We start from the raw sequence: 14915 nt of genomic DNA on the forward strand, positions 1-14915 counted from the left end.
TTCCACAAACATCTCCCTCTTGCCAGAATATAGTCCAGAGCCAGCCTATTTTGATATACGGCCGGTCCTTAGTTTGTCCGTGGCTTTGGACAAAACATTCAAACATTTTTCTAACCTCTGTCCAGCAAGGTCCAAGACTGCTTACACTCTAATAATCCTATTGAGCAAGTAAATAGGGATGCGGTATCCCCAAGAACCGTCTTCAGCCCACATGGCTTTTCCATAAGTACAGACAATATGTTCAGCGCTCCAAAAGGTGGATGTTTCATATTCAGCGAGTTCCTTACAGGGGAAGTTAGAAAAGACTGTGTCGACGTCCCTTTTCTGCTTGTTGGGACCGACCGGATCATAAATAGGAACCCCCAATACCTGCCTTGATTGGATAGGCAGGAGGAAAAAGGATGGTTTGATCCATCCTAACAGGACTTGGGTGTTCCCATTCTAAATTTTAGGGTATTTTTGTTAGTACCCTGAATGCACTGGGTACACTGCTTGAGGTTTGGAGGTATTCCTCTTGGTGTTGCCCTAGGGATATGTAGCCGGGGAGGTGCATCCGTGTTGGGGGCAGACCCAAGGATGGAAACCTCAATTTCCATGGTTTTTATCATCTGGGAATTACCTGCCTGACATTGGTAACGTCCAGCATCAAGAGCTGTCACTGCCTGAAGTGTCAGGTTGCTGGACTTACTAGAGAGCTCCTTAACAACCAATCTATTGGCAGAGTTGGTAATGGGTTGTCCTGCCTTCAGCCATCCTATATACCACCTAGTTCCTATGTTTCCCTTAATCTGACAGTTTAAGGTAACTTCTGATCCAGGCCTCACCAGAACGTAGATGGGGCTTAAAGAGAGAGTGTAAGAGGGGATTCATCTTCTCCCACCTGCCTCACTATCGCAGCACTATTGAGAGTGTCCTGACATACGGATGGGAGCAGCTCTGCAGCGGACAAAACAAGCTCTACAGAACTGCCCAGAATATCATTGGGCTCCAGATACCAGCCCTGGATGACATCTTCGCATCTTGCTGTTTAAGGAAGTTGCACAACATTCACAGAGACTCTTTCCATCCTGTTTACAGTCTTTTTAGACTGTTGAATTCTGACAGAAGATACAGAACAATTAAAACTAGGACCACACGTCTTCTGAATAGCTTTTATCCCAGAGCTATAATTGCACTCAACAATGAATGTCACCATCAGTGAGCTATTGAACAGCACTAATTAGTCTGTTGTGTAGATGCTTGAGTGGTTTAGGGGCAGAGATTTTTTTTTTTTGGGTGGGGTATGTTTGGGGATTGTTATGTGTGTTGGGACTGGTCTCTGGCTATTATGTGAATTTCGTTGTATGTGTAAACTGTGTATATACGTATAATAAAGTAAAGTAAGTATTATCTGTTTCAATTTCTGATATATAATACTAGTTTTTAAAGTGTCAAACTAACATGTGATCATTAGGGTAGTTTCATTTGGTTTTAGTCTTGTTCCTTCAAGTCAGTATTGACTCCTGGTGACTGTCTGGATAGGTTTCTGCTGTTTGCTTGGCATTTTTGGAAGTGGCTTGCCATTGCCTCCCTCTATTTTCATGAGGAATTGGCCCAGGGTCACCCAGCCAAAAGATGTTGAGACTCTAGAAAATGGGCGGAGAAGAACCAGGATGATTAGGGGACTGGAAATTAAAACATACGAAGAACGGTTACAGGAACTGGGCATGGCTAGTCTAGTGAAGAGAAGAACCAGGGGAGACATGATAACAGTGTTACAATATTTAAGGGACTGCCACAGAGGGGAGGGGGGTCAAGCTATTTTTCAAAGCACCTGAAGGCCAGGTGTTTTGAAAAGACAAGGAATAATGGATGGAAATTGACTAAGGAGAGATTCAACCTAGAAACGAGGAACCTTCTGACAATCTGGAGAACAATCAACCAATGGAACAGTTGGCCTTTGGAAGTTGTGGGAGCTTCATCACTTGAGACTTTCAAGAAGAGATTGGACTGCCAGTTGTCAGAAATGGTGTAGGGTCTCCTGATTGGGCAGGGAATTGGAATAGATGACATACAAGGTCCCTTCAAACTCTGTTAATTTGAATGAGAGCTGCCTTTGTGCCTAAAGCAGGACTAGAACTCCCAACCTCCAGTGTTCTACTTTAGTTCCTTTACATCTGGGACAAACTTTGGGTTAATGTTAGGAATATAATCTAACGGTTGGGTTGGCAATATATAAATCATGTAACAATGCTATACCTGTTTCTTTAAATCATACTGTAAAATGTGATTGGTTGTTGTTTTCCTCAATCGGCCATAATGACTGTGGGAGCCAGAATGACTGTTAGCTCTCTGTTTGATAGATACTGGGCTGATCTGATCTGAGTGTTTTTTGGAAGCTAGCTATTAGAAAGTGTTGTGAGCTATTGTAAGTTTTGCAAATGCTAGCAAACTTTGAGTACTGAACTGATTATATGATACTGGACTATGTTATTTGGATTATCCCTTAACTGAAAGACATTGATGACTGACTGTCTTATCCGTGTATGACTTGGACTGTTTGATGGACTCCGATACCTCTATTTCCATGAAAGTAAAAGCCTATTTAAACTGCAGTGTCTCTGTATGCTGGTTTGTGTGTTCTCCAACACAACTCTCACAACACTTCTCTGAATGCACTCGCTCTCCCAACAGGGAGCTTACCTAACAGTTATCATTTTTCCCTTTCCAATTTAAAGTTACTTGTAAGAATGGTGGAATATTTTTTCTTTTTCTTTTAATATTTTGTATCTTCTTAATGCATCTTTCCTTCTTCCTTCTTCCTTGTTTTCCTTCAAGGATCTTTGAAATATTGCAACTATCTTTAAAAATGAAAAATTTGTCTTTAAAAATAAAAGATTGTTTTTAAAAATAAAAACAGACTCGTAATGGATATTTTCAGAGATTATGTTCAGACTAAACTCTAAACCAAACAAACCAGATATAATCCTAAACAAAACTTCTTCACTAATTAACTGCTTCATTTTTTTACAATGAAATCAGCCTTTGTATCTTTCATTCAAAAGCCAGCAATGATGTAATATTGTCCTAATAATTTTTGAATATTGCCACATTTTTGTGAGAAATGTTTTACAGGCTGTAGTTTATGAAAGCTTATCCTTTAAAACTTTATTATCTTGATGAGAATTGCTGCACTTAGGATGATCATCTAAGCATACATGTAGTAAATCCAGAGCACTGATCTTTTCCTCTGCAGTGTTACCTAGGCAACTGAAGTACCAACTTTCAATTCTTACATTCATTAACCTGTAAATCAAAAGCAGGTTTTTTTTCCTCCTCTGGGAGAAAAATGTAAGAGACAGAATTTACTCAGTGAATTCAGTGAAATAAAAATGTGACAAGTTCTGTGAAACCTAAAATTTATGAAATTTTAATCACATTATTTCTTTTAAGCCTTATTGACAGTTGATCCCAAATTCTATATGAGGTTGTCTCAATACATTTCCTTCCATTCTAAGAATAATTCCTATTCTTGGTTTAACCATCAAGTATGTAAGTAACTACATAGTACAAGCAAACAAGCAAAGTAGCAGGCTTTTGTTAGCAGGTCAAACATCTGTATTATTAATTTTAACCAATTAGGGTTAACTAATAACAAACAAGGTTCGTATAATATACTTTGTGTTGATATGAATTTTTTTTTGGTTTTAAAGTGTTTGATAACCACAATGGAAAGATTCAAGTGGTGATCTCCATGTGGAAAAATAATCCAATGGTATCCAAACCAAACTGCTAAGAATGTAAATTTCAATTGTCTTTTGGTAGCATGGAAAGTATCTACTGTATACACTTTCGTTGCTACTGGCCATACTGGCTTGGTCTGATGGAACTAAAACCAAACTTAATGTATGTATGTAACGTAACACCACAGCTCCCAGAATCAAAAGCAGCTTGCCTACTCTTTTGTATTGTACACTTTTCTTTCTTCTCCAATTGATAATTGTATTATAGGAGTACTAGGCTACTCCTGCTGGCTGCTATCAGTTTGGCAGTTTGATTGTTGACTCAGCTTTCCAACCTTCAGAGGTCGGTAAAAAGAGGACCCAGATTGTTGGGGGCAATATGCTAACTCTGTAAACCTCTTAGAGAGAGCTGTAAAGCACTGTGAAGTGGTATATAAGTCTAGGTGCTATTGCTATAGAAAGCCTCTCATTTCACTATCAATGTAGTATTCGTTTAATAACTGAAATAAAACAGGTATCAGGATTTTTTAAAACAACGATGAAACTACAATGATTTTTGCTTAGTATCTACATTGTTAATACAAAAAGCTCTGTGGACAGTTAGCATAGTTTGCTTTTATTTAAGAAAAAATGGGTTCTCTCACATTACATTAGCATTCAGTAAGGTGAGGTAGACCTCAGAATGGGAGAATTCATTTTAATTTCAACTGGAAACAAAGTCAATATGGTCTATAAGTGCATAATTTAATTGCCTCAAAATATTGAGATACATGCTTTCACACCTTAACCATAATAACGTTTTCTGTGTTAAGACAAAAGTGGAGTATTATTTAGAAATCAAATAAACCAAGATGTCCTGACAATGAAAAAAGCTTGACAATGAAAAAAGCAACAGGTAAGCTACCCAAGATGTGTATCAAAATACGTGAATAGCTGGGACAGTTAAAAATAATGTCTTTGCAATAATAAAGTTTGAAATACAAGTTTTGTTCAATGTTTGCTCAGTTTTCTGGGTCCATGAACAAGCAGCGTTGTATATGCCTTCATATCTAAAACTGCAATCTACATTACTAAAGCGAAAGTTCTTTTCTACGCTAATTTGCCCATCTTGCTAAACTTTTTGATAGCGATGCACTATTTTGGGTTAGGAGGGAGGAAAAGACGACAAACGCGAAGCTAAGGCATTTTTAGGGACTGAAAACTGACGCGCATAAGTACGGCACTTCAAATCTTGGAGAAAATAAGCACCGAGTTGCTCCCTGTTAAAACATCTAACAAGGGAAACCTTTCTTTTCTTCTGGCTAAAAAATCGGTTTCCTTCAAGTTAAAGGCGCCGTTAAGAAACCATTTTGCAACGACATCTGAGAGGGACAGGAGAAAAAACAAAAAAAAGCCTATATTTTGCGTAGAACACCGAAGTCGAACTTCAAGCGTGAACACGCGTTACTCCACTAGCTGCCACGCCCTTCCCCATCCCCGGGCAGAACGCGAGGGGGCCCCACCTCCTCAAAAATTTATCAGAAGCGCTGGACGCTGATTGGCTGCCAGGGGAAGTGAAAAAGTCCCTCCTCTTTCCTGACGCCCCAGCGCCATGTTATAGTGAAAGCGGGGAGGGAAGGAGCGGGAAGTGGTGGCTTGCTGTTGTAGATAGAGAAGGCGGCGGCGGCGGCGGCGGCGGCAGCAGCGTTGAAGGCGGCGCGGGCTCCCTGCATGGCGTTGAGGAAGGGGGGTCTCGCTGTGGGAGAAGCGCGGGGTCGTTTCTTTCTTGACTGCGTTGCGCAGTTTGAATGGCGGATGCCGCGGCTATGAGTGGCGGCGAAAAAACGCCCGAGCCCGCTCAACGGGTGGAGGATAGCAGCAGCGGCCTCTTCGGTGTGGAGAACGGAGCTGCAGCAGCCGAAGCGGACTGCACACAAAATGGCGCCCACTCTCAAAGAAGCCGAAGCGATGAGTCGCCGCTGCTAGACCCTGCCGCCGTAGAGGACAGGGACTCCCCGCGCAGTGGCCACCGCAAGACCGGGGTCTCTGCGGCCTTCGAGCAGACCCTGGCACAGCCCTTTAGCGAGGGGCTGGGGGCTTCGCTCCTCAGAGCCCCCGAAGATCTGCCTCTTAAGAAAAACTTTCAGATTCCCAGGAAGAGCCGAGAAAAGAAAGGTTGTTACTTCGAATCCCCCACCCCTCCCTCACACCCTTCCCTACCCCCCGCCTCCCTCCCTTTCCCTCGCTCCCGCTTTCCTCCTTTCGCTCCGCATACATGGTGACTGACATCTCCCACTCCCTGCATGCAGCTGGTTGGCGGGCGTGGAAGAAAGCCCGCCTCTAAGGCAGCCTCGCAGAATTGTGCCTCGCAGGAAAGGAAAAGAAAAAAAAAAGGAGAGAGAGGCTTTTGGAAAACGCGACCCGCTTGGGTTTCAAATGGCTCTGTTATAATCCGAATTGCGATTCGGGGGGCCGGGGAAAAAAAGTCTGGAGGATGCCGCCGACGAAGTCCGATGCTCGCGGGAAGATACATGGTGGCTCTCGAGGGAGTTCGGCCTCGGCTCATTCTTTTTCCCTCTCGCGCGCTCTCTCTCTGCGAATAGAATAAAGGCCTCTGCTTCGAGAGGTTAGGCGGGATGACTCCGTTAAACGCGATCTCTTCCGTGAGATGCTTTAGAATAAGTGAATTTCATCCTTCCCCACGAGGCGCTTTTTCTCCCGCGTGTTTTAAGAACGGAAGTTCTGACACGTGCCTCATCAAAGGGAGTTTAGTCGTAGACTTCTTCTCTTCGCGTCCGATCCTGCCTTGTGAACGTGGCAACTCACACAACGTGTCTTGACCTAGCTTTCGTTGGAAATCTACTTTCGATCCTTTTTTTCTTCAAAAGCGGATTATTTCTGAAACCTCAGTAAAGATAGGGAGAGGAGGAAATCTGTTCTTAGTAAATACGGCTTCTTGTTTCTCATTCTTTGTAAGCCGCCCGGAGTCCTCCGGGATTGGGCGGCCTATAAATCTAATAAATAAATAAATTCTTGGAGACGATTCATCAACTTAAGCAGTATGTTAGAATAGACTTGTAGGTAAGGTAGGTTAATTTGACCCTCTTCTTGAAACAGATCTCTGATTTATATAACACAGGTGAATCAAATGTTCTGTTAGGTGGAGAGTCTTCCTTATTTATCATCTTGACAATGCTTTTTAAAATTAAAAATTGTAGTCTCGGGAATGTTATTGAGGAAAAACTTGGAAGAGCAATCCAAATTCTTATTTTTACAGACATATCAAAAGTCTTGGTTCTATTCCAAATAATCAGTCTTGAGCTTTCAAATATAGATTTAAGTGCCACTTTTTACTCTGTTGCCATTGTGTATTCTTTGTAGCAGGTACAAGGATCTTTAGTTCTTCAAGATAAATTTAATCACTGCAACATTTTTTGCTATTTGTATTGACCACTTGTTAACAGTGTACTTAAGAACACATTGATTTGAACAGATTTACAAATGAAGTTCTTTAAAAAGAGTCTTTTTCCTCTTAAACATTATTCTGATTTAATCTATTCCAACACTGGGAAAACTCAGCCCATTGTCAAGCCTTGATAATGGAAAATTGTGCCATTACATAAAGGGATGATCCAGTCCTCCTTGCAAATGTCTACTCAATTTGTAAATGGCCACAGATGCTTCATGATGATCGCTCCATGATGGAATAGTTAGGGAAGATATGATATTATATACTTAGGTTTTTTTTAATGAAATAAGTAGCCTAATTTTATTTTTAAAAATTAAAATCCTGATATTTTTTTTAGAAGGGTTTGGGTCAAAATTCCACTTCTTTGTCATTATTTATATGTCTTCTGTGGCAAATTCTTGATGATTTGTGAATCCCATATTTCCAAGAGGTAGAGAAGAAAAATTCTTCATAGACTTTATCCTGCCAAATCTTCAGAATTGGAACCATGTATAATATTTTGGAAGCATATTTCTATTGGTCCCATTTTTTAAATTGAGAATATTTTAAAATTTACATCTGTTCAACATAGTTATTTAAGAATATTTTAAGAAAAGTGGAGGATAAATATGACCATCTTATCATTTTTTTTAAAAATGAAGCAAATGAAGTCTAATCAGAGGTGGAATATGATATTGTGGGAACCATTCTGTCCAGAGAATTATAAAAAAAATGTTTGCCTCAAAATGAGCAAAGCAATGAAGAAGCTAATAAGAGTGATTATGTAATTAGTCTCTTGCCAGAGATTGATTGTGGCGAGTTAGAACTCCTTGGAGAATGAGAGGAAAATAATACTTTCTTTTTTCAGAGGAATAAACTAGGGGGGAAAAAGAACTGGAATGTGACTTTTTTTATTAAAAAAAAAAACCCTCCAAACTCAAGAATGTTTGAGACCATTTGATAGAATGGAGTTGTCTCATAAGTATCAGTTCAAACTTTAAGCCACATTAAGTGAAGATATTTTTAATTTGGGATTATTAAATTTTGAAGTTCTAATATAAGGAAGACAGTAATTAGAGGAATTTGTAGAAAAATAATACATATAGAGAAGATTTCTATGAATTCTTGGATGGAGTAACTTAACATAAAAATAAGTACATGTATTTCTGAGGAAGCAGTTTGAAGCATCGTTAACATTGATTTCATATAGCTGGAAAAATATCTGTTCATCCCAGTTTGTACCATAGCTCACTTGTTAGAAAATGTATTTTATAAAAACAATCCTACATTAAATCTTCATCACTTTACGGTTTGTCCATTTTACAGCATGAGATAGGATATCCACCATTTTGAGATTCTGGTATTCTAGATTAGGCATCTGAATCAACAAATTTATGATATTCATCAGGTTTTTAATAGTTTGAACATTGAACTATGCTTCAAAAGAAACCATAAGATTTTTTTCAAAAAAATAGAAAAGTCCTCATCTGAAACTTAATATTTTTATTCTAATTCTTTAAATTGGGAATCCAGGCTACAAATCTGAGAACCCTTATTTTATTCAGATACTTTTTTTCATTTATACTAATCATACTGTTTTCCTTTGTTCTTTGCTATAATGAACAAGGTCTTTTATCTATCTATCTATCTATCTATCTATCTATCTATCTATCTATCTATCTATCTATCTATCTATCTATCTATCTATCTATCTATCTATCTATCTATATATAAAATTCCCCACCTTTATATTATGTGAAAGTAGCTGTATTGAAGATGGAAAACTATCTAAAACTAATTCTTATTGTGCAAAGACATGTTTTTCTTTTCTAGACAGATTTCTAATATCAATATGTATGAGATAAGTTGAATGAAATTCTATGCTGACCTTTGGTTATTATGCCATTGATATAATATGTAATGGACATTGTGGTTTCAATTATACACTTGGACACAGAACTTTGGTAGCTGTGCCGTTGTTAAAAAAATAAATTACTTCACTTTTTAAAGTTTATAAAGTTAAATATTACGGACTCACCACATTTCTTTCTGGAATACAATTTTTAAACAGTCATGGCTCCTTTTTTCCTCACTTTTTCCTTTTCTTCCTATTGTTCTATTTAAACTGAGTTCCCTGTATCCCTTGATGTTGAGCTATTTATCAATTTTTGAGAACATGGTAGACCCTGGTGCCTATGCCATTGTCCTGAATTGTACTAATTCTGAAAAAGGATAAACATTCAATTCCACAGCCTACCTGCAGTTTACATTAACTACATCTCTTCCCTATGCTACCTGTTATAGAGAAAGAATTCAAAAAGCACTGTTCAAAATTTTCAAAGTAAAACAAAAGTCTTGCATAATGAAACTTTTGATTGTTCACCTTCCACCCTTCCACCCAGTGCACATACCCAGCTCTGTCCTGATTCAATGTGGTACATGCTAAAACAGGTGTTTTAGATTACAAATTTATCATTTCTGACTTATTCATGCTGATAGTTGTAATCTAAGATATGTAGAGCCATCACTGTGTGTGGCTAATAACGTGCTGAATATTTGTATATAATATCTGAAGTTTGTGAAACTTGAGCTGAAATAATATATACAATTGAATAGATAATGCCGCAATTGGGACTGAGTGTGTTAAAAAATAGGTATTGATTATTGTTGAACCTTGTGTTCAGTATTCATTGAGGTGAATATTAATAAAACCAGAAAAAGGCTAGAGGTTTAAAAATATATACTCACTAATATTTGGACTCTGATGTTAGATTTTCCTAGCATATTGAAATCACATTGTAACTGACTACTGGTTCTAGATTTTTACTATGTAGTTGAACATAGAATATGAACTACTGATTTTCAGTAAGTAAAGTTAAACATAATTGTATAAAAAAGAAGAGGAAAGAAAATAACTATCCTCCCTCTTTAATTTTTTTTTATAATAATTAAACTTAAATAAAATACACTAAGTTGTGGATATTCATGCAAGCTTGTCAAATATTAAAATATATGTTCAGGTGATAGTTAATTTTTATAGTTAATATTGGATGTGTTACCATTGTTATCCAATAAATGGTTTGCACATCACATTAAAACAATTATGATATAGTAAAACAAAAACTTGCATCTAATCAAATATGTTACAGACCTACGAAACCACTAACCCAGATAAAACATAAAACTGAAATAGTAAGAAATCAAACACTTCTAATAAATTTATGAAGTTGAATGATTACTTCATCGATGTTCTTACAAGAACATAATGATTCATCAATGTTCTTACAAGAACATCAGAAAAATTCAGAACTATAGAATTGATGGGAAAGTTGAAAAAACATCCTGTTAGAAGGCGATAATTATTGCTACAAGGAAATTACTATAAATTTTATCACCATGAGTTAAACTCCGCTCAAAGGAATCTTTTTACTACTATATTAGAACTAATAATCAGCATTAATGCTGCAAAATACTTTTCTAATACATTTAATAGTTGCTACATTGGGACTATTTCAAACTGCAAAATATGTAATTGAAATATGTTGGATTTATTAACATTCAGAATTCTTTGTAGCACTATACCAGAAAAGTTGGGTTAGTCTGATTGGTTGGATAGATCCATCATGTTTGTGTATTTTTCCACTCTGTTAAAATAACGAAGTTCAGAAAAAGAATATTTGCTGAACCTAGTGCATTAATTTCATACTTCAAAACAAATCCAAAATATATAAGCCAAAAATAAAGTAGTTTATTGCTTTTAGAATTTACTAAGGGGATCCAGAGTCTCAAGTTCCACCACACAATGGAAAGAATAAAGGAACAAGTTAGCATTAACTTGTTATTAGTTGTAAACCAGGCTAAATCACAGTTTTCTTCTATTATGAATAATGGTGTAGGAGAAACAGCTTTTATTGGAATAATAGTTAAATTTCAGATTTACTTTTTTAATCTTTACCTTGGAGTTTTACTGACTGTTTCTAAAGTTTTATAGCTTTAGTAGGCATCAAGGCTGATAGTTTCCTATTTTCTCTTTCTTGGTAGCTCTTTTTCAGCCCATAACAAATGAATCTCGTGAATTTGAAGATATTGTGAACATTTTGCATTCGTCATATTTAGATATCCTTTCAAAGGACAGATTCACATACAAAAAAGCCAGTCTGGTTCATAGTGAACTGTTGGAAAAGGATGTAAGTATATATTATCAATGTACATAAGCACTATGCATGTAGAAATTTCAGATGATTTAAGTTATGATAGTATACTTCAGTAATGTAAAAGTAAAGGAAAAGTTATAAAAAACATTTTGATTCTGAAAGGTTTTAATTTTTAGTATTGTACATATTGAAAAGAGCCAGGCTAGAAACTAAGGGACTTTGACTTCTAGTCCTGTTTTAGGCATGAAGCCATCTGGGTAATCTTGGGCCAGTCACAAATACTCTGCCCTAGGAAGGAGGTTATGGCAAACCACTTTTGAAAAAAAAATGCCAAAGAAAAAAAATGTTGATGAAGACTCTCAGTCATCTAGATAGAGTTGTCTGAAGCTGAGTCATGGCAACTGAACTTTTCTTGTTGATTCAAAACATTTAACTGCTTATCGAAATAGCTTCTTCAATCTGAGCAAGTTGGTTAGGGGACCCCACCATATATGTCCTCCATGGAGATTTCATGTCTCATCTAATCTTAAGATGTTGGCAGAGAGTTATTCTGATGATTATGTGGGAAGGAGGGCATGATGTGTGAGAACAAAGAAAGGCCCCGAGTGTTGGGGAGAGTTACCCTAATAACTTGAAATTTTCTTGCCAGCTTCACTATTAATTTTCCTTATTGGAAGCCAGTAGAAATGGTCGCAATGGTGATCATGAAAGTGCAAACTGGTTGTCAAGTGCCCATATTTTGTTCATTGCATGAGGGAGTTTGCAACTTTGAGGGCCAGTTCTGAATCTATTCAATGCTATGACCATCATAACTGAAATATCATAACATAATAACAAATGGTTGCCAAACAAATGATTGTAACTTGAGGACTACATGTATGTTATGAAATGTGCCAGTTTTTGTTCATTATATTAGTTTTTTTTTCTCTCTTGAAAGTTCATAGAGAAACGAAAAGAAGTGAAACAAGAGGGGAGGTCAGAGAAAGAGCTTGCTGAGGCATATGCATTTCTAAAGGTTGATCGTTTGTCGGTAAGAATGTAATTTTTGTACAGTAACTGTTGTTGGCTTTCTCAAATCAATAGAATTGAAGCATAGAAGAAATTAATCTCTTTGCATATCTGAAAGGAAAGTTAAGAAAATTCTTCATATTGAGATGTTAATGTTAATGCCTATTAGACCAGAAGATGAAATAATACTGCTATGAAAGACAAATGTTAGGATGCAGAAAATTGGTACGTGATGATTGTTTAGCACTTAGACAAAACTGCTGCAAGTTTCATTGGCAAGTTTTCTAATCTTGTACCTCTGGAATAAAGTATGGAATTAGGCAAAGTCTAATTGTCATTTCAGTTTGGATTAGGGTGAAATATTTTCTGAGGCAAAAATGATCCCCTTCAATTTTTTATCTATACATTATGGAACTTGTGAGGTTTGGGTTAGAAGTTTATGTTGGCTGTGTTTCCTTGGTATTTGGAATATCAGAGTAGGAGAGATGTGCAAATCCTTTGAAAGATGTGCTTTAGAACATTTAGTAATATTAATACCAATTTATTTTGAATTGTTAACAGCATCTTTCCATATGCTGTGACTTCAGCAAATTGCAAACCTTGAAAAAGATGCTATTTTTTCATTATTTGGAAAGTGTGTGTTTATGTGGTTCCACACTTTTTAAAGCACTATTTTTGCAGGATTTGTGCTGCTTTACTATTAAGCAGAAAAGCAAAGTCCGATATTGCCACTCTTGTATCCATCAAAGAAGGAGAGTTGAATTTTTAATTATCTTGCTTTGTCATTTGAATTACTAAAATACTGTGTCTAACATGACAAGCACAAGATAGTTTATTTTGTTCTGTAATATGGTAAGAGGTTGTCATCAAAAGTTCCCAGAAGCAGAAATTGATGGGTTCTTTGAGTATTTTAAATATTATTGAACAGTCTGTGCTTATCAATGCTAGACGTTTAATACAGTATAGGTAAGTTTATAAGATTATGCCAAAGGCATTTTGATTGAAGGTAACATGGACAAACCATAAATATGGTGGAGCTTCGGCATTTAATCAGCCATGGATATGGTTGCCAAGAGTACAATCATTTGTGCTCACATGTGAATGCCTACAGCATTTGCTCCTCAGCTGTGATTTGGATATCTTTTTTTGGGTAGGAGTATATTTTGGGTCTCATAATTTTGGGTCTGCTTCACCATTTAGTAGACATTAATTTTAAAAAGACAATCTTTCTCTTCCACTCCTCCATTAAATCAAGGAATTAGTATAATTAAAAATATACTGTGTAAAAATAACAAGTCATCTTATTGTAACTATGCTTTCTAAAGCTTCCTGTCCTAACATAATTATTTCAAAAAGCAGATAAGAGCAAAGCAAACACAAAAACTAACAATAATAGTGATTGGTCAGTCAATCATTATAGTATCACAAAACTCTGTATCATTCTGGTAGATTAAATAATGTTTAATTTTAGGTCCAAAATATATGTGAAAATGGCTTACTGGTGGGCCATTCCAAGATAACAGTTCTCGGCAATCCTTCAATGGGTAACTATGTCTTTTTTTATTAAATATGTGGCAATTAGAAATATGAAAGCAGAAAATGTATTGTGTCTGATTAATACATTTTAAACCAGGATACCAACTTCATCCAGTTGACCTATTCTGAATTTTTAAATTAGTTATCAGCTTGGGTTGTTTATTTTCTGCTTTAATCCAAATAATATGTAATCATAGAGAATCCTTATAGAAATAAAAAATAACTTTGGTGACTCATAATTTTCTCATGTATTAATATTAAATAATCTGATTACTATTTGCAGACATATTCAGGAAGTGGATGGTGTACATGTTATTTAAATAAGTTTGTTTTTCCTAGATTAAAAATATAACTGCTGCTATTCACTTGGATGGTGTTAGTAGTTTCATGGAATGTTTTAGGATAAACTCAAGTGTCATAAGGGGATATGACCTTTTACATAGAAAGATATCTTCATATTCCTCAACACAGTTCCAAAACCCAATTTAAAGTGGAGAATAACTAACACACACACACACACACACACACACACACACACACACACACACACACACCACACATACATTCTTAGCTTGGTTGGGATGCAGAAGACTCCAAATTTACCACCATTCCATCATTGGAAACACCTTTCGTTATTGGAAAGATAACATTGAATTTTATTTATACTATATTGAAATACATTATGTGGAATGGCCATTTTGACGTTTCTTATATATCACCAAAAATAATTATGTAAATGTCATTTGTTGACATAATGTTTGCACATCTTACAGGTGTATATCTTTCCAAATATGCTGACTTGTTACAGACTAATCCTCTGGAGGCTAATGCAACTGGTGATATTATTATTTTTAAAGTAATAAAGGTATGTTTTGAGGTTTTTTTTTAGGGTTCATCTTATGTCTTAAGGAGAATAGTAAACCAATATAGCACTTTGTCTTTAATGCAATAATGTATGTGAATAAAACACTTTAAATAACTTTTCTCTGTATAAATGTGATTACAATATTTTAAAATTTAAACATTTTTTAAGCACTGATAACGTTTTCTAGTTCGGAAATGAAACAT

The 14915-nt window shown here is 36.3% G+C and overlaps 1 protein-coding gene across 6 annotated transcripts in view; it reads left to right on the top strand.

The window, feature by feature from the left end:
* The first annotated feature begins 5395 nt into the window (after window positions 1-5395).
* TASOR (transcription activation suppressor) overlaps window positions 5396-14915 on the top strand; it is a 63604-nt gene continuing 54084 nt past the window's right edge. For all 6 annotated transcript variants that reach the window (XR_015695891.1, XR_015695892.1, XM_014065582.2 and 3 more), the window contains exons 1-5: window positions 5396-5876; window positions 11191-11336; window positions 12241-12333; window positions 13783-13855; window positions 14621-14712. Coding sequence is in view for 4 of the 6 variants with exons in the window: in XM_014065582.2 (XP_013921057.2) it covers window positions 5510-5876; window positions 11191-11336; window positions 12241-12333; window positions 13783-13855; window positions 14621-14712 (771 nt within the window). In the remaining 2 variants the exon portion in view is untranslated. The remainder of the gene's footprint in view (window positions 5877-11190; window positions 11337-12240; window positions 12334-13782; window positions 13856-14620; window positions 14713-14915) is intronic.

This window comes from Thamnophis sirtalis, unplaced genomic scaffold (genome assembly GCF_051295495.1).
Source record: "Thamnophis sirtalis isolate CommonGarterSnake01/CBP01778 unplaced genomic scaffold, rThaSir2_p1.2 scaffold_3, whole genome shotgun sequence".
Taxonomy (NCBI): domain Eukaryota; kingdom Metazoa; phylum Chordata; class Lepidosauria; order Squamata; family Natricidae; genus Thamnophis; species Thamnophis sirtalis.